The sequence below is a fragment of the Urocitellus parryii genome, chromosome 15 (genome assembly GCF_045843805.1).
Source record: "Urocitellus parryii isolate mUroPar1 chromosome 15, mUroPar1.hap1, whole genome shotgun sequence".
Classification (NCBI taxonomy): Eukaryota; Metazoa; Chordata; class Mammalia; order Rodentia; family Sciuridae; genus Urocitellus; species Urocitellus parryii.
The window spans coordinates 33,309,120-33,331,659 of NC_135545.1; the positions used below are offsets into that span (position 1 = coordinate 33,309,120).

Here is a 22,540-nt window from a genome sequence, read left to right on the forward strand (position 1 = left end):
CCCCAGGCCCAGGGGTGCATGCAGCTGGTTGGAGGTTAAGTCTTGAGTGAAGCTGGGGTGATCTGCTGCGGGACCAGGACAGTTGCTGCACCCTCTGAAGGGTTAAAACCCCCAATACTCACCCCCCCACCCCGGTAGGGGAAAAAAGGGTTTGCTTCTCAGTCAGCTCACCATCAAGGACTGTGACCGTTTGTGGCTTTCCTTTTGTGCATTGCTATTTTCCTACACAGAAAATATTTTTAGTAAATGATACAAATATTTTACTTTAGCATATTAATTCTTACTGGCATTATTTTTGGCAACTGTATTGAGGCAGAGCTTATCCACCCTTTTATGTGTACAGGTCAAAGATTTCTAGATAACTTCCTGAGCCCTGCAGCCATCACCCTGGTGCCATTTGGGGACACTTTTTCCTTCAGTGCTGTAAGATTCTTCAACTAACTTAGAAAATTCCATCTCCTGCCCCAGACCCTGGCAACCACGGATCCACCCACTGTCTCTGTACCTTTGCCTTTTCTGGACACTTCCCATAAATAGAATCCTAGGAGATCTTTCCTGTGTGGCTCTTTCCACCTGGATGACCTTTGCTCCTTTTTATTGCTGAACAACATGCTGTCCTATAGGCATGCTGTGTTTTGTGTGCCCACTCATGAGCCGGTGAGTAGTCAAACTGATTTCACTGTTTGACTATTATTCATAATATGATATGAACATTCAAGAGCAAGTTTTACGGTGGTGATATTTTCCTGTCTCTTGGGTGTAGACCTAGAAGTACTGGGTTGCTGGTGACGTTAGGTTTGGTGTCTTAAGGAACTGCCTAACTGCTTTCCCAGGAGGCTGTATCACTTCCATTTCCACCAGCAAAATGTAAGGTTCCTGTTCCCCAGATCCTCACCTGCGTTTGTCCGTCATATATTTCTTCTAGCTGTCCTCTGGGGGGGGGGGGCGGCACACTGTGGTCTATTGCAGAGACCATATGTGGTCTCTGCACACATAGCTATGTGGTCATGTTTCTCATTTTGGAAAAAAAAAATATTTTCACTTTTGAATTAGAAATGACTTTTTAAACTTAAAACACTCATCTTACCATGAATTTTAAAATGTCATATATTTTCCCCACTTTTTCTCTCAAGGTCATTGATTCGTATTTGAGGTGAATGTGAGGCTCACTCAGACTCTATTCCATTCCTTTGTCAATTTTTAACCCAAGTACCTTAAAGTTTTAATAATGGGGACTTTATAATAGGCTTCATGATGTCTGGAAACACCCCCAGTCTTGACTGTCCTTCCCAGTAAGTCGTCTTTTGATATAATTGCCTTCAGGGTGTGTGTGTGTGTGTGTGTGTGTGTGTGTTTACACTCTGGGGGTTGAACCCAGGTCCTTGTGTATGCTAAACTACTATTGGGCTACACACCCAGTTTACATTTTTTTAAAAATATTTTTTTAGTTGTAGATGGACACAATAGCTTCATTTATTTATTCATTTATGTATTTATGTTTATGTTTATATTTATGTTTATGAGGATCAAACCCAGGGCCTCAGGAGTGCCAGGTGAGCACTCTACCACTGACTGCAACCCCAGCCCCCCAGTTTGCCTTTGAATGTCCAGTCCCGACTTAAAACATTTTATAATGAAACATATAAGGCATATAATGTCTTGTCTGCCTTTCTTCTCTAGAGGACAGTTAGTGGGATGTTATCAAGTTGTCTGTCCTGCTGGAATTCAAGTGGCATTGCCTTCCCTCCACGTGGTAATTTAGATTTTTTTTCCTTTTACTTTCTGCAGTCACAAATAGATTTCTTAGTTCAGGTTGCTGTAACAGAACACCCTGGACTGGGTGGCTTACAGGGCAGAAATGGACTTCCCCCAGCTCCAGTGGCCGGGAAGTCCCCGGCTGGGGTGCCAGCACATCTGGTGTGGCTGAGGCCCTCCACCTGGTTGGCTAGCTCTGCGTTCTCATTGTGCCCACACTTGGCAGAGAGACACAGTCAGACAGAGACCACGCAGGGCGAGCTTTCCTGTCTCTTCCTGCGAGGGCACTGATCCCACATGGGGGGTCCACCCTCATGACCCCCTCACCTCCCAGAGGCCCCGTCTCCAGATGTGTCATCCCAGTGGATTTGGGCCTCACCACGGAGCGGACCCAAGTCCATAGCAAGCTCAGATCTGATCTCCACTTGCTCATGCTCTTGGGTTCCTTTTTTAAAAATATTTATTTATTTATTTTTAGGTGTAGATGGACACAACACAATGCCTTTATTTTCATGTGGTGCTGAGGATCGACCCCAGGTTCCGCCCGTGCTAGGTGGGTGCTCTACCGCCGAGCCACAATCCCAGCCCCTTGGGTTTCTTTTTGAGTTATCGAATTTAACAAAAGTTACATTAAAAAATATCCTGAGTCCCCCAGGACCTCTTCAGTGAGACCTCTTTTCTTATCTCTAATCGCAGCACTCATCCTTGTCATGTTAGAATACGCCCTATTAATGTGGATTTCTCCAAAGTCCTGGAACGTTCTAGTTACTTTCCTCACATTTCACAGGTGGATGGTAAGAAAGAAGATTGCAAATTCCAACCTTCTGGGGGAGGGTTGTTTTGTTTTTGTTACTAGGGATAGAACCCAAGGGTGCTTAACCACTGAGCCTCATCCCCAGCCCTTTTTAGTTTTTATTTTGAGACAGGGTCTCTCTTAGTTGCTTAGCCTCGAGGAGTTGCTGAGGCCGGCTTTTGGTTGTTGTTGTTGTTCTAATTAGTTATACATGACAGCAGAACGCATTTCAATTCATTGTACACAAATGGAGCACAAGTGAGGCTGGCTTCCAACCTGCAATCCTCCTGCTTCAGCCTCCCAGGCTGCTGGGATTACAGGTCTGCACACCGCACCCAGCTGCCTGGGTGGTTTTGTGTGAGGAAAAAAGTTAACACATGAAATGGGGGTTGTTCTCTATTCCTGTGAATGAATGAGTCAAGATAAACCTGCTGAGTTTGCTGGGCGCACTGTGAGTCCACAGACTCTGAGCTGGAGGGGGAAGAGGAACATCCTCTATTCTAGGTGTGACAGGAAGTGACACCCGGGAGGGTCAGGGTTGTGGTGTGTGGTTGAGGAAGAACTCAATCTGCCCAAGAAGTTGAGGGACCTCCACGGGTTGAATGTCCTCAGGTACCTGCAACAGGCAGGGCCAGGGCTCGGGCTGGGGTCCTTGTCACAGGGCTCTTTTTGGAATTTGGGAAAATGGAAAGAGCAACCTGTCTCCCTCTCTCCTTAGGAACGTGCACCATGGAAACACCTGTAAACCCAGCTCCAGGGACAAGACAGGGCCTAGACACCCATGAGACCCTCTCCATGGGGACCCTAGAACATCTATCATGAACCAAGAAACCAGGTAGGTGTTTTGTTCTCCTCTTTCCCTCCTGCCCTTCTCCCTCCCATCTGCTCCTTCACTCCTGCTGCTAAACCACTTCCTACCCAGACCCATCACCGCAAACCTGCTCCTGGCCACCAGTCAGCATGACAGTGAAAATCATCAGACACAGCAAACCGGGAGGAGCCACAAGCACCTAATCTACCCACTTTACAGATGCTGCGACTAAGGCACACAGAGAAAAGAAACTTACATAAGGTCACATTATGAGTGTATGAGCTAGGTTGTGCTGCAATAACACACACCCTCAAAAATCCCACATCAACAAAAGTTACTATCTCCTCTTCTTCTTCTTCTTCTTCTTCTTCTTCTTCTTCTTCTTCTTCTTCTTCTTCTTCTTCTTCTTCTTCTTCTTCTTCTTCTTCCTCTTCTTCTTCTTCTTCCTCTTCTTCTCCTTCCTCCTCTTCTTCTTCTTCTTCTTCTTCTTCTTCTTCTTCTTCTTCTTCTTCTTCTTCTTCTTCTTCTTCTTCTTCCTCTTCTTCTTCTTCTTCCTCTTCTTCTCCTTCCTCTTCTTCTTCTTCTTCTTCTTCTTCTTCTTCTTCTTCTTCTTCTTCTTCTTCTTCTTCTTCTTCTTCTTCTTCTTCTCCTTCTCTTCTTGTCCACTATTAATGGATTGAGATCTCCATTCCACATCATCCTCCCTCCCAGACCCAGGGTAAAAGAGATCATGTCTGCATGATCTAAAATACTGCTGATTCCTGTAGCAGAGGAAAAGAGAGAACATGGGGAATCCACACTTACTCTTCCAATGTCTGCACAGATGGGACATAGGTCGATTTTTTTTTTTTTGCATATGTCATTGGCCAAAGAAAGTTTTGTGGGTGTGGCCACAAAAGTTTTGTGGGCGTGGCTGGAGGAGAAATGTGAAGATGAGGAGCATCCCCAGAAATCTGGCCATCCAGGCACCCTTACCTCCACCAGGCATGGTGTGCTGGGTCATTTCTTTATGGACAGCATGGACTTGGCTACTGTAGCCAGGAGAGAAGTTATGCCCTAGGCTGTGGCCATATCCTTGTTTCAAGACCACGTGATCCAGGGGCTGGCTCTTGTCTGGTGCCATCTAGGGCACTGAGACCTTGGAAATGTACTGGCCTTGGAGGCAAGAAATCTTAGTTGTGATCCTGGCTCTGCCATGTACTTGACTATGATCTTGGGCAATCTTTCATCCTTCCTGAGTCTTCCATGTGCTCAACGTGGACAGTGATCCCTACCTGAGGATTATGGAAATGAGCATATTTCATGAATTTGAAAGCTCTATGTCTGATCAAAGACCTATTGCTATCAGGCTAGTTGAGGAGGAATGACAGAAAGGGAAGGGGGCACATGCCGTGGGCCTCTGCCGGGTGCTCAGGGAACAGCTGGGGTCTAAACATCAGGACACACAACAGGAGTCGGTGAGGCTGGCTCTGAGTGGGCCCCTCTTTTCAGAGTTAGAAGTATAATCTCTGGAGTTGGGAGAATTGGATGAGATATAGAAAGCCTAGCCTAACACACTATGTGCTTTTCAAATGTGTGCCCTTATTAAGGAAAGAGTACCACAAAGTACACTTGGAAATGTTGCAGCATATTCTAGTGTAAGAGGTCTGCCATTTAGTCAACCAATCCCCAGCTGTTGGATTTTAGGTTGCTTCCAATATTTAACTATTATTAATAATTGTGCAGTGAACATTTTTATAATTAAAAATGTAATTTAAACAGAGAACCACTGGTGTTTTGCCTGTTTCTATGTTTTTTACCCAAGGTTTATATTTATGCTGAACTTTGGTCTGTGTTGGTTTAACCTGTTGTGGAAAGACATTAGGTTATCAAAGTCTTTGAAATAAATTGAGATTCCTTTCTCTAAAAAAAAATTTTTTTTATATATACCCATGATTGTTTCCTAAGGTTTTAGAATTGCTGGATCAAAGGAACTGCACAGTATTTAGGCTTTGGCTTGTAAATATGCTCCCTTGGCCTCTATTGGTACTCTTTCCAGTAGGTGGTTTGAGAGTTCCAGTTTAGAAGGGGAGAATTACCATAGAAAGAGGGGAAATGTCTTGTCTTAGCTAACATTAGAGTTTGCTGTGATTAGCAGAAAGCCCTAAACAACAGTGGTTTAAACGGAGTCGAAGTGTATTTTCCTATCAGGTGATGGAAGTCCAAAGTCAGTGCTGAGGGAAGTTGGGCAACTTTACCCTAGACCTTCTTTAGCACTGGCTTCTGCTTCATGATCCACCATGGCTTCCCAAGGTCTAGCCATCACAGTGACATTCCAACCAACAGCAAGTAGCAAAAGGAGATAGATAGACAGCACTTCCAGTTACATCCCATTGGCCAAAACTTACATGGCTACATTTAACTCCAAGGGAGTCTGTGGGATCAATCTATTCTAGATCACCAGGGAAGCTGCAGGAGTTCTAGTACCAAAGAATAAAGGAGGAATAAATTTGGGGAGATAACCACATGCGTCTGCTCCATGACGTTAGCTCAGACTGAGAGAGTAGCACAATGGTCCATGGCAACAAGGATGGCCCTCAGGGGGCCATCCTCAGGGGAAGGACTAGGCCGTTCCAAAGAGCCAGGGTGTAGGGGAAGGGGGAGGGGCTACAGAGAAGCAGAGGAATATCTAGAGCTGCACCCTAAGCAGAAGCTCAGGGCTCCATGGAGAGCCCACTTACCTGCCCACGTCCTGCTGCTCAGAGGTGGGGGTGGTTCTTCCTCTCCCTTTGGCTTCTCCCGTCCCACTTCCCCTCAGTTCACCTGCCTGTCACGTCAGCTCACCTGCACCCCCCGACTCACCCGCCTTCCGTGTCCCTACAGGGCCAGCTCCTCATGGGACCCCATTGGCCTCCAGCTGGGCACCAGGAACCTGTGGAGCTGGCTCATGAGGCTGCTGAGCACACAACCGGAGTGGCTGAGCACCAAGATGAAGTTCTTCCTCCCTAACGTGGAGCTGGACTCCAGGGACGAGGCCCCCAACCCTGAGCAGAGGGTCGTCCTGCAGCTGCAAATGCTGCACGCCCAGGGGCAGGCCACCTGGAAGTCCTTCATCCACTGCGTGTGCATGGAGCTGGAGGTGCCTCTGGACCTGGAGGTGCCACTGCTGAGCACTTGGGGCCAGGAAGACGGTAAGGGTGGACACGAGGGGTGCAAAGCAGCCAGCCCAGCCCCATGTCCACTGGAGGCCCCGGGAGGCCCGCGCCCATGCAGGCCATACACAGAGGATGATGTGCAGAGCCAGGAGCGAAGTTCCGTATTTCCAGTCACTCCCCAGAGCAAATCCCCAAAGGCCACAAAATCAGCTGGAGCCTGGGGCCCCTCCTGCCACCTTGCCCCTCCTGAGTCAGGCACGGAGAGAAAAGACCAAGTGACTCCGTGAAGCCGGAAATTCCAAACCTCCCACAATGCCCTGGGACCTCCTTCTGCAACATGGTCAGAAGCAGTCCCAGGGAGAAGCCCCTGAGCTCTACCCACGGGCAGGCAGGTTTAACTCTGTCCAGTTCAATGGGCATTGCTTGGACACCTTCTGTTTGCACAACAGTAAGGGGAACACAAGCCAGTGAGGGATGGCCTTGGATAAAAAGGAAGAACCCCATCAAGAGCTCCATCATAGCTAGGTGATGGCTCTCGCCTGTAATCCCAGCAATTCGGGAGGCTGAGACAAGAGGATGGCAAGTTCAAGGCCAGCCTCAGCAACTTAGTGAGACCATGTCTCCAAATGAAAAGGATCAGGGATGTAGCTCAGTGGTAGAGCACTTGCCTAAATTGTGCAAGGCCCTGAGTTCAATCTAAGTACTGCAAAAATATAACAATGTGGCTGGGGCTGGGGCTCAGTGGTAGAGGGCTCACCTAGCATGTGCGAGGCACTGGGTTCCATCCTCAGCACTGCACGAAAATAGATAAATAAAGGTACTAGGTCCATCTACAACTAAAAATATTTAAGAAAAAAAATACAAACAAATGAACAAAACAGCTTGACCACAGGATGGCGTGGGAAATCCAAGGGACACACACACACACACACACACACATATGCGTGTGTGTAAATACAAATACACATATATCCATGCACACAGTGGCAGACACGAATAAATACAGGCATGTACACTCATGCAGAGACACACATTTCCACCACACAGCCCTCAGGGTGGGCCACCAGCCTCCCTCTGACAGATTATTGAGTGTCAACTGCATTTCTCCATTGCCGAACACCCACCCTGTGGCACGGCCCTGAGCAGACACCAGGCCAGAGCTGGACCCCAGGCATCTCAGCACCCCCACAGCATGTTCTGCTCTGTTCTCTCTTGCAGAGCTGGGAACTGGTGAGAAGCCCCGACTTGGACCTCAGCTCCAACATGGTGAGGAGGAGGGGAGGGGGAAGGGAGGGGGAGGGGAGGGGGAGGGTATCGCTGCTAAGCCCCCACGTTAACCTGTAGGAGACTGGTGGTGGCTGGTGACTGCCATTTCCCTCTGCACTTGGGCCATGTCCCCATGGCAGCTCCCAGCCCACCTCCTCCAGATCTGTGACTTCCCAGACCTGTCCCCAGAAGCCCAACCTGTAGTCGACAAGGGAGTCTGCTGGTGCTGGCCCTGGGCCCCTCCAGATCCCCTGTCTTGCTTTATCTGGAGAAGGTCCATTCTCACTTCCCTGTCCCCAGTCCCAGAGACCCACCTGCAGGCACCCCAGAGACAGGCTGAGCCCCAGAGCCAGGCTTCACCAGGAAGTGTGACCACACTCACCTCCCAGACCCTTCAGGCCTGGGTGGCCTGACACTCATGCCTGTTCCCACCAAAGGACCCTCTGCCTTGCTTTCTGATAGAGCTGGGGGGATCGGCACCCCTCGCTGTCCTCGGGCCACACTCTGGCCTCAGTCCTTCCTTTCTGTGGCTTCACTGGGTTTATTTCAGCAGGGCACAGTGGCCACATCCCAGGGTCAGTGCTAACAGAAAGCACCAGCCTTGCAATCCCAGCTCCCCAGCAGTTCTGAACCGAGTGTTCGAGTCCCTGGTGCATTTGGGCCCTTATCACTGAGCTAGCATGATTGTCACGTGGCTGTGACCAGGTCTGGTGAGCAGATTCAGCCAGTGACTCCCCGGTGGATGTGGGGCTTGTTAAAACACTGAAACACTCTCAAGCAGTTCCAGCCCCTCCGGAGGACCCCTGTGTCCCTCCACAATTCAGCAACGAAGAAGCTGACTCCCGCCAGGGACAGGGGCCCGGGCCCTGCACCAGGGGCCGCTCTGAATAGTTGTTGGTGCCAACTGTGTGGAATCCACTGTCCTTTAGACCCTCTCCTTGGGCTCCTTCCTTTCCTCTCTCTTTTCTCTCCTCTTGTTTCCTGGTTTCCTTTCCCACTCTCCTAAGAAAGGCATTCAAGGGACCCTGGATATCCGCACAAGATGAGAAATCTTGGCCCCATTCAGGGGAGCGAGGACCACGGTGATGACGAACGGGCCTAAGGCAGGAGGCAGGTGGCGGCCTGGCCCGGCCTGTGGACAGCCTCACTCCCAACCAGGCCTCCGGGAGCTGGCCCTTCCCTGGTGGAGGGACAGCCATGCAGTGCTCAGGGCTCAGAGCAGAGAGCCGCAGGGCTGCTGTCTGGGTCCTGGATGCCTGGAGCCTCCACTCCTGCCCCCGGGGCCTGGAACCCCCGCCTCCCCAAACTGCGCTGTCGTGGGCGCGGCCTTCGCCCCCTGCCTCCTCTCAAAGCACCCAGGTGGCTGCCCGGGTCCGAGTCACCCCTCCACCGCTCTCTTTGCTCTCTCCAGGCCTCAAGCGCCCTCACCAGGACTGTGGCTCCTCACCCCGCCGGAAGCACTGCAGGAAACAGCAGCAAGGTGGGTACAGGTGGGACGACCCAGCGTGAGCACCGGGCTGCCTGGGCCTGGGCACAGATCCTGCACCCTGTCCCTGGCTGGCAAGGACCTAGGGCCAGGGACTCTTTTTGCTTCCAGACTTCTAGGAGGAGAGGATTCGAGGTCATGGGGGGCAGAGAGGGCGCAGGATGCAGGGAGGGGCCTCCCTCCACAGGCGGGAAGCCGGCTTCTCCAGAGATGGCTCGGCAGAAGGATCTGGAAGCACAGGGCCCACGACCTTATCAGCCTGGCTCTTCCGGGGAAACCTGGTGTCCCCAGAGTGGTGGGAGCCTGACCACAAAACAAGTAACAGCATGACCTCAGGCCCAGGGCCTGCAGTGGCCAGTTTGGGGTGAGCAGGGATGGGAGTGCGGAGGGTGCCTGGGGCAAAGGCCCTGGGGACATGGTGAGGGTTGGCCAGACCAGAATGGTCCTTGTTACTAATCAGTACCTGGAAACATGCCCCCCACACACACCACCAGCCACAGGCAGGACCAGAGCATCCACGTCTGCATGGAGCAGGCCACTACCCCAGGCCCCGGTCTCCTCCGACAGTGGCCCCAGTCCTTCCCTGGCCACCCGAGACTTCCGAGTGACTCAGAAATTGAAAGGTCAACACCTGGACTGTAGAGACCAGCCCCCACAGTCCTCCTGACCCGTGCCTGGGCCCACAGGCTGGGGTGTCCACTCCTGGCCATCACAGAACTATGAAGCTGGGCAGGGGCCCGGGGCGCTCAGAGACCACCTGAAAAAGAGGCAGCTGCAATAAGATGTGCCAAAAGTCCCCCCACACTTACGGTATCCCCCAACCAATGGGGCCACCACTGTGTGTCCCCATTCTCTCTGCCTGTGTCGGTGGCAGCCACAGCCTGTGCTGATAGCTATGGACTCCGGGGAATTCTGGTGGTATAAGAACCCCCCATAGTACCTTACCTCCTCACCCCTCAACCCTTTTTATCTTGAGACAGGGCCTCGCCAAGTTGCTGAGGCTGGCTTTGTACTGGCCATCCTCCTGCCTCCGCCTCCCAACCGGCTGGGAGTACAGGCATGAGCCACTGTGCCCGCCCTCACCCCCCATTTCTGCCCCACTGGGGCTAGGGGCTCCAAACAGCCAAATCTTGGGGTAAAGGGACACAGTGGGGGCGAGGCTCTTGCACTCAGGCCCTCTCCCTGACCCCTACAGAACTGACCAGGAAGTACCTGCAGCTCCTGAGGACCTCTGCCCAGCGGCACTGTGGTGATGGAGTCCCCAAGCCAGGGCAGACCTTTGGCGCCCACCAGCTCTATGTCCCCCCAATCCTGCAGTGGAGCCGGGCCACAGCACCCTTAGACCCTCGAGAGGGAGCCGTTCTGGGGGACCTCAAGACCGAAGATAGCACTGACGTGAGCCTCCAGGACCTCTTCAACTTCAAGGCCCCCAAGGGCCCACGGGTGACAGTGCTCTTGGGTAAGGCTGGCATGGGCAAGAGCACACTGGCCCGCCGGCTCTGCCAGAAGTGGGCTGAGGGCCAGCTGGACCATTTCCAGGCCCTGTTCCTTTTTGAATTCCGCCAGCTGAACCTGATCACGCGCTTCCTGACGCTGCCCCAGCTCCTTTTTGATCTGTACCTGAGCCCCGAGGCGGGCCCCGAGGCTGTCTTCCAGTACTTGAAGGAGAATGCCAACCGAGTCCTGCTCATCTTCGATGGGCTGGACGAGGCCATCTACCCCTGCTCCAGCAAGGACACTCTGGATCCCAATGGCTCAGGCCCAGTCCTTACCCTCTTCTCCGCCCTCTGCCGGGGTACCCTGCTTCCCGGCTGCTGGGTGATGGTCACCTCCCGTCCAGGGAAGCTGCCTGCCTGCCTGCCCACCGAGGCAGCCATGGTCCACATGTGGGGCTTTGATGGGCTGAGGGTGGAGGAGTACGTGAGCCACTTCTTCAGTGAGCAGCCAGCACAGGAGGTGGCCCTCGCAGAGCTCCAGGGAAATGGGCACCTCCAGAGCCTGTGTGCAGTGCCCGCTCTGTGCCAGGTCACCTGCCTCTGCCTCCGCCATCTGCTCTCTGGAAATGCCCCTGGCCAGTCTGTGGCCCTCCTGCCCACCGTGACCCAGCTCTACATGCAGATGGTGCTAACCCTCAGCCCCCCTGGGAGTCTGCCTGCCAAGTCCCTGCTGGGCCTCGGAGAGGTGGCCCTCAGGGGCCTGGAGGTGGGGAAGGTCATCTTCTCTGCGGGAGACTTCCCTCCAGCCATCATGGCCTTCGGGGCCACCCACAGCCTGCTGACCTCATTCTGCATCCACACCGACTCTGGGCACCGGGAGATTGGCTATGCTTTTGCCCACCTCAACCTGCAAGAGTTTTTTGCTGCCCTGCACCTGATGGCCAGCCCCTCAGTGGACAAGGACATACTCACCAGCCATGTCACACTGAATTCTCACTGGGTTCTGCGGACCAGAACCAGACTGAACCTCTCGGACCACCTGCCCACCTTCCTGGCGGGGCTGGCATCCCCCACCTGCCGACCTTTCCTCAGGCACCTGGCCCAGAGGAACGAGGCCTGGGTGGGGGCCCGGCAGGCAGCTGTCCTACAGGTGCTGAGGAAGCTGGCCACCCGCAAGCTCACAGGGCCAAAGGTGGTGGAGCTGTGTCACTACGTGGCCGAGACTCAGGAGTCCGAGCTGGCCAGCCTCACTGCCCAAAGCCTCCCCTATCAACTGCCCTTCCACAATTTCCCGCTGACCTACAGAGACCTGTCTGCCCTGACCAGCATCCTGGAGCACAGAGCAGACCCCATCCACCTGGATTTTGGGGGCTGCCCCCTGGAGCCTCACTGCCCTGAGGCTCTGGCAGGCTGTGGGCAGGTAGAGACTCTCAGGTGAGTAAGGGCAAGACCAGAGAAGACCTGGAGGGACTGTACTTGGTGACAATGGAGGCCACCCAGTCTGGCCGACCCCTTCTAGAGAGACTGGATGCGGATCTCGAATATGGGACTGGAATTGGCCCTGTCTGCCCCTTAGCCTCTGGTGCTGGTGGGGTAGGGCCCTGTGCCCAGCTGGACCCTCCTCCTGACAGTGGTTTCCAGGCCCTAGGTCTCTCTCTGTCATGGCTGCAGCCTCTGATCCGGGCTGTGTTGGAGTGCAGCCTCTGGGTCAGCGAGTTTCTTCATCCCTAAAATGAGTCTGCAGTAGCACCTCACTCTCTGGTCAGTGTGAGAATGACCTGGGATCGTGCGGGACAAACACGGCCCAGCACAGCCCCCGGCCCAGAGCTCAGTATTTGTATTGGCTAGAGAAAGGCACAAAGGAAACCTCCCAAATCCCAGGGAGTCAACCGTGCAGAATTGAGTTTGTCTCTTCTGGAAGAGGCAGAAGTAAGCAGTCCACAGGGTCATGCAGGGACCCAGGCCCCTACCCTGGCTGCTCCATCATCTCCTTGGACATCCTATCTGCATGGGCAAAGCTGGGTCCTGGGCATATCTGTGCTCTGGCTTGAGGCAAGGGAAAGAGTGGGCATGGAAGAGACATGCCCAGTGTGTTCAAGGTCAGTCTTGGAACTAGCCACTTATCACTTCATTACTCATCACTTCAGCCACATTCCATTGGTGAGAACAGCCGCATAAGCTTGTGAGCTGCAAGGCAGGTTGGAAGTGACATCTCTGGCTGGGAAACCATATTCCCAGCTCTGTATTTCCATGGGTGAAGTGGAGAAGGGATTCCTTGATGAAGCAGACTCTGCTGTCCCCTGTCCTTGCTCCCAATGCAATCACAGTGGCAACTCTGCTACCTAATAGGGCCCCCATCTGACAGAGGAGGGTGTGGAGATGACCTCTAAGCTCTTCCTGGCACTGATCCTCTGCGCCTTGCTTCTTCCCCACAGCTTTAAGAGCAGAAAGTGCGGGGACGCGTTTGCAGAAGCCCTCTCTAGGAGCTTGCCAACCATGGGGAACCTGAAGACTCTGGGGTGAGCCAGGGCTTGGAACCAAGAAAGACCTTCATCTGAGGATGCCTGGCTCTCCCTTCCGCCCCCTTGTCCTGCACAGGGCAGAGTCCCGGGCTACCTGCTTCCGCCACCCCATCCTTCCCCACCGTCTTTGCTTACCCCATAGGTTAGCGGGAAGTAAGATCACTGCCCAGGGCGTCAGCCTCCTGGTGCAGGCCTTGCCCCTCTGCCTGCAGCTGGAAGAGGTCAGGTGAGTGATCTCCAGGAGGGCTCACTGGCTGGGGAGAGGAGTCATTCCCAGGACAGCCCCCCCCGGGTTCTGTACTAGGTCCTGCACATTCCATCAAGGTCTGACCAAGGTCTCATTTTTCAATGAGGTATTAGGTCAAGAATGGGATGAGGTGATTCCAAACCAAAGGTTTCCAAAGGCTCCAGAGCAGCCTTCTCGTATCTGATATTTTAGGCCCTTTTGGAGAAGCACAAGTTTTGGGGCTCCTCTTTCTGTGATGCTAGGAGAAGGGATGGCAGTGTATGGGCAGAACACAGGCACTGGGCTACACATAAAGGCATGAAATACACACCCTCTCATGCATGCACACGTATGCACACACGTGCACAGAAGTACACATTCTCCTACTCAAGTGAACACACCCACTCATTGATGCGCTGGTGCATACCACATACGTGTACATTTAGATGCATGCACACATTTAGATACAAGCACACACCAGCTAATGAGGCACACATATATACCCCTCCCCCGTGTCTGGGAATGAGTGCTCTGGGAAGGGTGGTGCCAGGGACGCGCCAGCAGCTCCCTGGCAGGACCACTGCTAGCAGATGGCACCTTTATGATATTTAGAGAAGCTGCCCCTCGCCCAGGTAGGCACATCCTGGCACTAGGATACAGCCCGTATGGAGTGGAACATAAGCTTGACCCCTGTTCCTGTTGCCCCCTCTGCTGGGAGCCTTTGTGCAGGGATCGCTCTGGTGGGGACAAAGGCCAGAATATTGATCTCTCTGTTGCTTGGTGACTATTGACAGTGACCTTCACCTTCTCCCCCAGCACCCACTGATGCTCTCAGTCAACCTCATATTCCCTCCAGCTAGGAGCCCAAGCAGGGCTGGGGTGTGGCCCCCAGTTAACAGGGATAGAGTGAGGTCAGAGAGGAACACGCTTGCTTGGGTGAGTCAAGGTCAGAGCTGAGGCCAGAAGCAGCATCTGCAGCATGCCCACCTGGACCTTGCAAGAGGCCCTGACCAACTTGGACTCCAGCCACATTCCAGACACAAGTCCTGGGATTGGGATTCTGAGTCTCCTCGCTCCACTTCATGAGACCTCTGTCATTTAGAAGCTATAGGTCATTAGCCAAAAAACCCATGGGGACAGAAGTGAGGCCAGTGGGGGACACTTCCTCCTAGCCGTGCCTGTTGGATGCTAGGGAGCAGATCACCCACAATTCCTGGTCCCCAATAAGGGTAACCTTGACTGTCACCTGCCAACTGTGAAGTCCAAGGACTCCAGCGCCAGGACTGAGGAACCGGGCCTTGGTCTCCCTGCAGGTTCCAGGACAACCAGCTCAAGGACCGGGAGGTGCTGAGCATCGCGGAGGTCCTCCCTCGCCTGCCACGGCTCCGGAAGCTTGAGTAAGCAGTCCTCCTGCTCCCCGTTCCTGCCGGCTCCTCTCCTGGCCTAAGTCCCCTCCCTCCCTTACACACCGTTGGGCTGGGGAGGGTCCTGACATCTGTGCCACAATCATGCAGCCTGAGTCGCAGCAGCTTCTCCACGTCAACAGTACTGTCCTTGGTGAAGGTGGCCGTCCTGTGCCCTACTGTTAGGGTGCTGCAGGTCAGGTGAGCCGAAGGAACGGGATCCTCGCCTTCAAAGTCTGTAGAAACGGGGATGAGAAAGTGGGGAATGGAGAAATGAAAAAGGAGCTCATCTGGAGAGCTTCCAGTCTGTTTTGCTCACTCCTGTAGCTCCAGACCCAAGCTCAGGCCTGACACCTGAAACTCAATAAATAGTGGGTGGCTGGATGGGTGCATGGGTGCATGAGTGGGTGGATGCACGGGTGGGTGAATGGGAAGATGGGTGTGGATGGACGGTGGAATCAAAACTGGCAACAAAGCACAGGCCCAGCCAATGGGATCCTTGGCTGTGTGTCACTCTCCATGGTGCTGAAGCAACCTTATCCGTAGCCGGTATTACAGCCGGAGCCTCCGCTCAGCAAGCGTCATGCTTCTTAAACCTAAAGCAATTTTTAGACACTCTAGGCTGGGCGCGGTGGCACATGCCTGTAATCCCAGCAGCTCTGGAAGTTAAGTCAGGGGGATCTCGAGTTCAAAGCCAGCCTCAGCAAATTTAGCAAAGCCCTAAGCAACAGAGTCAGACACTTGACCCTGTCTCAAAAATAAATAAACAAACAAACAAATAAACAAAGACTTTAAAAAAGCATCCTTGATACCAAAAACAAACCTTCTCAGAGTTCCTAATGTTTTATCTTATTTCTTGTAAGAAATTGTTTCCCTAGCTTGTTTGTTTTCAGTACTGGGGATCAAATCCAGGACCTCACACTTACAAGTTCTCTACCATTGAATCACATCCTGAGTTCTTTTTATGTTTTACTTTATTTTGAACAGAGTCTTGATAAATTGCAATCCTCCTGTCTCAGTCTCCCAAGGAGCTGGGATGACAGGCATGTGCCACCACACCCAGCTTTCTCTGGAGTTTGGAACAGGAATGGGTGTGCAGATAGGGGTGAAGGGCTGGTTTCTAGTCCCTAGGTTTCATGACTTGGTGTCTGACCCTCTAGGGAGACAGACCTCATCTTCCTTCTTTCCCCACTTGAAGACACAGCTGCAGAGCTACAAAGGTAAGAAGCCAGGGAGGTGCGGGTCTGGGCTCAGGCCGTTGAGGGGAGGGTACAGGAGAGCCTAGAAAGAGCTAGAACATGGAGATTCTTTATGCTACTGCTGCACTGAAGGGCGAGGGGTGGCTTATACTTGGAAAAGGATATAAACTTCCTTGTAAACCTGGGCCACATCTGGCCCCTGGGCAGAGAGAGCACTCCCCAAATCTCAGAGTGAGTCAGACCCTCAGGAAAGACAGGAAGACACTATTAACCTGACCCCCCTCCATGCTGAGAGCTGTGGCAAGATTCTTACAACTGGAGAAAAGAGAAGGCAGTTCCCTACAGCTTAGCATCACCATGAGAATTAAATAAGCAAATACATTTAAGTGCATGCAATGTGGCTGCTGGTATGCAGTTGGTGCCTAAATGCTGGCTGTTCCAGCTGTGCACAGGAGAAGAAAGGGCAGAGGCTTCCCCCCCAAAGAAAATCCCTACTGTGCTCCCCAAACTCTTCCCCAGATTATAGCTCAGTGATTGAACACTTGCCTCACATGCGTGAGGCACTGGGTTGGATCCTCAGCACCACAGAAAAATATAGATAAATAAAACAAAGAAATTGTGTCCATCTACAACTAAAAAGATTTTTTAAAAAGTCTTCAAGCAAGTTCTTTGCCTGCTCTGAGCCTCAGTTTCCTCACCTGTACCATGACCCAGTAGGACCATTGTCCTGCTCCTCTTGGTCTAAAGCTGGGATGCCCAGGATGACAGCCACCAGCCACCTGTGGCTAATTAAATTTAGATTAAGTGAAATGAAATTGTGAGTCCATCAGTCCCATTTGACACACCTCAAGTGCTCAACCACCCTGGTGGCTAGAGGTTCCCACAGGGAAATGGCACGTCACACCTCCATCAGTGCAGAAAGTTCTGTGAGACAGAACAATCTAGAAGTCTTTGAAACCTGGCTCATAATGTCCTAGGTTCCCTGCGGCCCCCTGCCCTCCGCAGGCCCAGCAGGAGAGAGTCTGGACACGCTGTGGTCCCCACCTCCGGGACCCACTTACACGCCACCCAGGCCCCCGCCTTCTATGCCACAGACAGTGTGTCTACAGCGGAGGCCACCGCGGGCTAGATGCTAGCCACCTCTGCTCATTAAGCTTCATCTTGTGCCTGTGCTGGACACGTGATCACACGCTGTCTCGTGCAGTCCTTTGAGAGCTCTGTATGTGAGAAAATGTCACCCCACCTTAAGAGAAGATGCAGGCTCCCAGGGGAAGTGACTTGCCCAAGACCACACACTGCAGATGGATAAAGCTTTCCTTTGACCTCAAACCTTCTGCTTCTGGTGCTGTGCTGAGTCAGACCTTGAGCACCGTCCAGCAACTGTCCTTGTGCCGACTCACCCAGAGCAGGGCTGCAGGGTCCCCAGCCCCTAGAAGCCAGGGGGAGAGGCAGGGCCCGCTAGACTCTGGCGCCCAATCCCCAACCAACGTTTGATTGGCTCTTTCCAGAGCTCCAGACCCACAGGAAACAGACGGCCAGAGGAAAGAGGCTGAGGACAGAAGGCTGACCCTCAGGTACCTCAGTGGGATCCGGGGGCCTTAAGGAGAGGGTGGTGTGGGGGAGGGGCTGTCCTTCTGCAAGAGGCACAACAGGAACGAGGAGGATAAAGGGACAAGGAGACGCGGGGCATGGAAGGGACATGAATAGCCATCTGGCTTGACTCAGGAGCCTCTGTCCTAACAGCAGCAATGGCTATAACTGAACGTGCCTCTGCCCTCTGCTGGGCGCCGAGCCAGGGTCACCTGGCGTGAGCCTTGGAAGCTCTAGGAAGCGCACGTCATTGTTCCCACTCGAGGGAGGAGGAAGCTGGGTCTCAGGCAGCCTCTGCTCCTTGCCCAAGATCCCCCGGCTACTAAGAGGCGTGCACACCCCACAGCTGCAGTCAGTTCCCTCCTGAGGCCCTCTGTCCTCTACCCCAGGCTCCAGAAATGTCAGCTCAGGGTCCATAATGCCGAGGCCCTCATAGCCCTGCTCCTGGAAGGTCCGCCTCTGGAGGAAGTGGAGTGAGTATCACTGGGAGGAGGCTGGGGAAGAGGGACAGGGCCTGGCCTTTGGGTGGAGGGTGCAGGGGAGGGGCAGGTGGCCTCCTGAAGAATTTGGAGGCATCAGGAATCCCAAGAGCTACCACTGTTTAGCACTTGCCCTGTGCTGGGTGCCCGGCCAGGGGCTTTTACATACGTATCTCATTTAATCCTGTCATCTCAATGATGTGAACAGTGTCACCATCCACATTTGATAGAGGAGGAAATGAAGCCACAGAGAGGTAGATTTTTCTCAAGGTCACATGGGAAGGAAGGGTCCAGGCCAGGGTGCAAGCCCAGACAGTCTGTCTCAGGGTCTCAAACCCATGACTGCTGTGGCTGGGATCTGCAGGGCTGAAGCCCCCGCTGCACCTGGGAGAAGCGCTCCATCAGGCTGGAGGTGCTCCTATGACAGCCAGCTCTTGGGGGGACTGTGGAAGGCAGGGTTTGGGGGTTGGTGGAGGTCTTGCCATGTCACTAGGAGGGGTGCCCCAAAAGGACAGTCCTAGGAAATCTTCCAGCGGGCACCAGGGTGGATTGCTGGGATTCCGTGGTGTGATTGAGAACAGAGGGACAGGGCGAGGGCTTCTTTGGTGACCAATTCTTGCTCCTGACCCACTGGGAGAGCCAGGGCAGGATTAGAAGGTATCAAGTACTTCTACCCACCCTGTCGCCATGGAGCCTGCCCCTGCCCCAGGCTCAGCCGCAGCAATCCCCCACCCACCTGGTTACCCAGAGAAGACATCTCCAGTCCCCTGGCCCCCCAGCCGGTCCACCCTGGGCCAACTGCAACAGTTCTCACGGCTGTCCCCCTTTCTCTATCCTCTTTATCCAGCTTCTTGTCACAAACCACCCTCCCCTCTCATCTGGTGACCCCAGCAGCTTCCTCACGGGCTTGCCTGCTTCTACCTTGGCCACCTCTTCCTGGCAGGGTGCCTTCATTTCATTGCTGCCTACCCCCCTTCATTGCCTCCCACTGCTTGAGATAACACTAAATCCTAAAATCCCTTGTGATCCACAACCCTGTCCCAGCCCCCAAGCTTCATCTTATCCTGCCACTCCCCCTCAATCTTGATCCATCCCGTTACACTGGCTCCTTCTAGGTGCCACAGGGCCTTTGAATGTACCATTTCAACTGCCAGAAAACTCCTCCCCCATCTCTCCTCTGTCCCTGACGTATTGAACTCCTTCTGGTTTTTCCAGCAAGCAGCTCAATCCTCAGGAAAGACTTCCCTAATCTTTACTCTAGGTCAGAGGTCCCTGTAATCATGAAATTTATCACAAGGATCAATTATGTAGATTGCACAAAGGAATGGCTGCTGATAAGGCCTTGCAGTCAGGCTGCCTGGGTTCAAATCTAGGTCCACCCTGGGGCAAATGCTTTAACCACAAATGCTTTAACTGCCTGGGTTTACTCATGAGTAAAGAAGAGATTAAGATAATAATGGTGCCTGCTTCCTAGGAAGAAGAAATATGTCAAGGGTTGCAGAAGCCTCCAGGCCATTCCCAGGTGTGCAGGGTGCAGCCTGTCCCCTCTGGCTAGTGTTAAAAATCAATTAAGAGCCGGGTGTGGTGGCACAGGCCTAGAATCCCAGAGGCTCAGGAGGCTGAGGTAGGAGGATTGCAAGTTGAAGGCCAGCCTCAGCAAAGGTGAGGCGCTGAGCAACCTAGTGAGCCCCTGTGTCTAAATAAAATACAAAATAGGGCTGGGGATGGGGCTCAGTGGTGGAGTGCCCCTGAGTTCAATCCCCAGTAACCCCCAGACGAAAAAAAATTCATTATGGCCGAGATGCTTTGTCTGGAGTCAGTGGGGGTCTGTGAGGGTGTGGGGGGGGGCTGCGGGGCTCCCCCACAGTGCAGGGCGGCCCCTCTGTTCCAGCCTCTCAGGGAACCAGCTGGAAGACGAAGGCTGCCGACTCCTGGCTGAGGCTGCTTCCCGCCTGCACATCGCCAGGAAGCTGGAGTGAGTTGCCACCCTCCCCTGGGTGACAGGAGCACCCTGGAGAGCCCCCAGAAGGTCCCTGCCACCCCGGTCCCTGTGCCACAGTCAGTAGTAATGCTGCTAACGCACCCGCCACCCCACTTTCTCCCAGCCTTGCCTCAGCTGAGCCACCATCTCCGCTCCAGCCATTTAACCCCTTGCACTTGGAGAGTGAGCTCACGGTCATCATCGGTGGCTTGTGGACCTGTTTGTCTTTTCAGTAGCACCGGAATAGGGGAAAGGGGTTGCCCTGGGACAGAACTGAGGCTCTGGGTGGATGGGTGCCAGGGTGTCAGATTAAGTAGGAGGTGGTGCCTTCGTTCAGGGTCACCTGGGGGTGAAGGGGTGGGGTGCTGGGTGTTGAGATAGGAGGGTCCCAGGCTGGGCTGCAGGGTGGGGCAGGGCAGTGCTTGGATGGCCGTGTTGGGGTGAGGCAGGGCTGTGGCAGGGCTGTGACTGGGTAGAAGTGGTTGGCTTTTACCCAAGGTCTTGGCTGTGGCTCTGTCACCTCGTAGCTTTGTGATCCTGGGAAAGTAAAGCGATGTCTCTGGGCCTCAGTTTCTCCATTTGTAAAACAGGATTCCCTGAGGTCCCATGTGTGCCCACACACGTGGTCCTAGAGAGCCTGGCACAACGGAGCTCAAAAGGTGGCTCCTTTACCGGCCAGGACGCTGGGCTTCAGGGACTTGAAAGCATGAGCGGGTTCCTCGGCTCCGGCTGGAGGACTCTGCTCTCTGAAGCAGGGGCGCCTTGCAGCTCTTGGCTCACCTGCATGGCCGGAATCCTTTGAGGGCCCCTGGCTAGGACCCAGGACATCTGAGAGTGACAGCCACCTCTCCCGAGTCATGAGGAGGGAGCTGGAGCCGTCGGGGGTTGAGGATCGTGGCCCCTCTAATGGCTGCCTCCACCTCCCCACAGCCTCAGCGACAGTGGGCTCTCCGTGGACGGGGTGTCCTGTGTGCTGAGCGCCCTGAGCACGTGCCAAGCCCTGGAGACGCTGCACATCAGGTGGGAGCTCCCCTTCGGCCTCCGTGACCTGCACCCTGTAGCCCGAAGCTGGACTGTCATGCTAAGTCCTTGGGAGTCTTTCGGGTCCCAGGATGTAGGGACCCCTAGAAAATGCTGCTGGTGCCCCTCCCAGACCCCCTTCCAGCAGGCACAGCTGTCCCCAGCTGCTGCAGCAGGTATGGTGTGCTCAAGGCCGGTGTCCCCTCAGGAGGACCGCCCAGGGCTGGTGGGAGCCAGAGGTGCCTGGGAGGTTGTGTACCAGTCCCCAACCAGGGTGGCCGGTGGCAGAGGCCGCCCTTGTCTCCATCCCCTTGCAACTTGGCTCCCCTGGGATCAGGCCCCTGCGGGCCTCCCTCGGTCCTTTCCCCGCTTCTCCTGAGAGCAGGCTCCTGACAGCACACACACCAGGGGTCAGGTGGCACGGGACCCCTGCTTCCCAGGCCCAGGCTCTGTTTCTAGGGAACCCGCCCAAGACAGGCCCCCGCCTTATTTCTGTGAGCCTCACTGTCTAGTCTGGCGAGCTGAGGACAATTGCAAGCCAAAGTCAACGCAGTTCCCAGCTTGGAGGGCATCTCCCTCGAGGCTGTTGGTGGAACAGAGCAGCCCCGCTGTACACACCCCCAAAGGAGAGAGGAAATCCCAATGCCCCCCAGTGGAAGGTCAGGAACCCCGCACACACCTGTAATCCCAGAGACTCAGGAGGCTGAGGCAGGAGGATGGCAAGCTCAAAGCCAGCCTCAGCAATTTAGTGAGAACCTGTCTCAAAATAAAAAATAAAAAGGGCTGGGGATAGATACGCAAACACATTTAGCTGCAGGGATATTCACTCCAATATGGATTATGATAGGAAAAAATGGAAATAACTTGCATGTTTAACAGTAGGATATTAGTTAAATAAACCAAGTTACCTACAAAGAAAAACACTCAATGGAACCATGAAAAAAAAATTTCAATATAGATGGGGTTTTCATATGAAGGGAAGACTGTGGGACATTAAATAAACATGAAATTTTAATTCATGATCTTCATGATAAAGCTTTTCAAACATACTCAAAGGTAGAAAGAATGGTGCAATCTGTTCCCATGAGCAATGACTGTTCATAATTCTAATCTGTCACCCTAGCTTCATCTCTGCCTTAAAAACAAACAGTAAAACAAAAACCCAGCCGGGTGTGGTGGTGCACACCTGTAATCCCAACTACTCAGGAGACTGAGGCAAGAGGGTCACAAGTTTGAGGCCAGCCTCAGCAACTTAACAAGGCCCTGAGCAACTTAGTGAGACCCTGTCCCAATTTTTTAAAAAACTTTAAAATGTTCTCACTGAGGATGTAGCTCAGTGGTACAACCCCTTGGGGACAATGCCCAGTTGGCTTCGTGCCGATGCCCGTTATCTCAGTAACCTGGGAGACGGAGGCCAGAGGATCACAAGTTCCAGGACA

General features: G+C 53.5%; 1 protein-coding gene across 6 annotated transcripts in view; it reads left to right on the top strand.

The window, feature by feature from the left end:
* Positions 1-22,540, top strand: part of Nlrc5 (NLR family CARD domain containing 5) — an 82,290-nt gene that overhangs the window by 25,260 nt on the left and 34,490 nt on the right. For 4 of the 6 annotated variants that reach the window (XM_026395630.2, XM_026395633.2, XM_026395634.2 and 1 more), the window contains exons 2-17: positions 2,234-2,308; positions 2,452-2,549; positions 3,267-3,383; positions 6,222-6,529; positions 7,712-7,759; positions 9,171-9,239; positions 10,441-12,115; positions 13,117-13,200; positions 13,346-13,429; positions 14,743-14,826; positions 14,944-15,033; positions 15,993-16,052; positions 17,540-17,605; positions 18,011-18,094; positions 19,992-20,075; positions 21,012-21,101. In XM_026395630.2, coding sequence (XP_026251415.2) covers positions 3,367-3,383; positions 6,222-6,529; positions 7,712-7,759; positions 9,171-9,239; positions 10,441-12,115; positions 13,117-13,200; positions 13,346-13,429; positions 14,743-14,826; positions 14,944-15,033; positions 15,993-16,052; positions 17,540-17,605; positions 18,011-18,094; positions 19,992-20,075; positions 21,012-21,101 — 2,843 coding nt within the window. In that variant the 5' untranslated portion in view covers positions 2,234-2,308; positions 2,452-2,549; positions 3,267-3,366. Of the gene's footprint in view, positions 1-1,680; positions 1,754-2,233; positions 2,309-2,451; positions 2,550-3,266; positions 3,384-6,221; positions 6,530-7,711; positions 7,760-9,170; positions 9,240-10,440; positions 12,116-13,116; positions 13,201-13,345; positions 13,430-14,742; positions 14,827-14,943; positions 15,034-15,992; positions 16,053-17,539; positions 17,606-18,010; positions 18,095-19,991; positions 20,076-21,011; positions 21,102-22,540 lie in introns of all 6 variants that reach the window. The other 2 variants (XM_077793339.1, XM_026395631.2) reach the window with 2 other exon arrangements.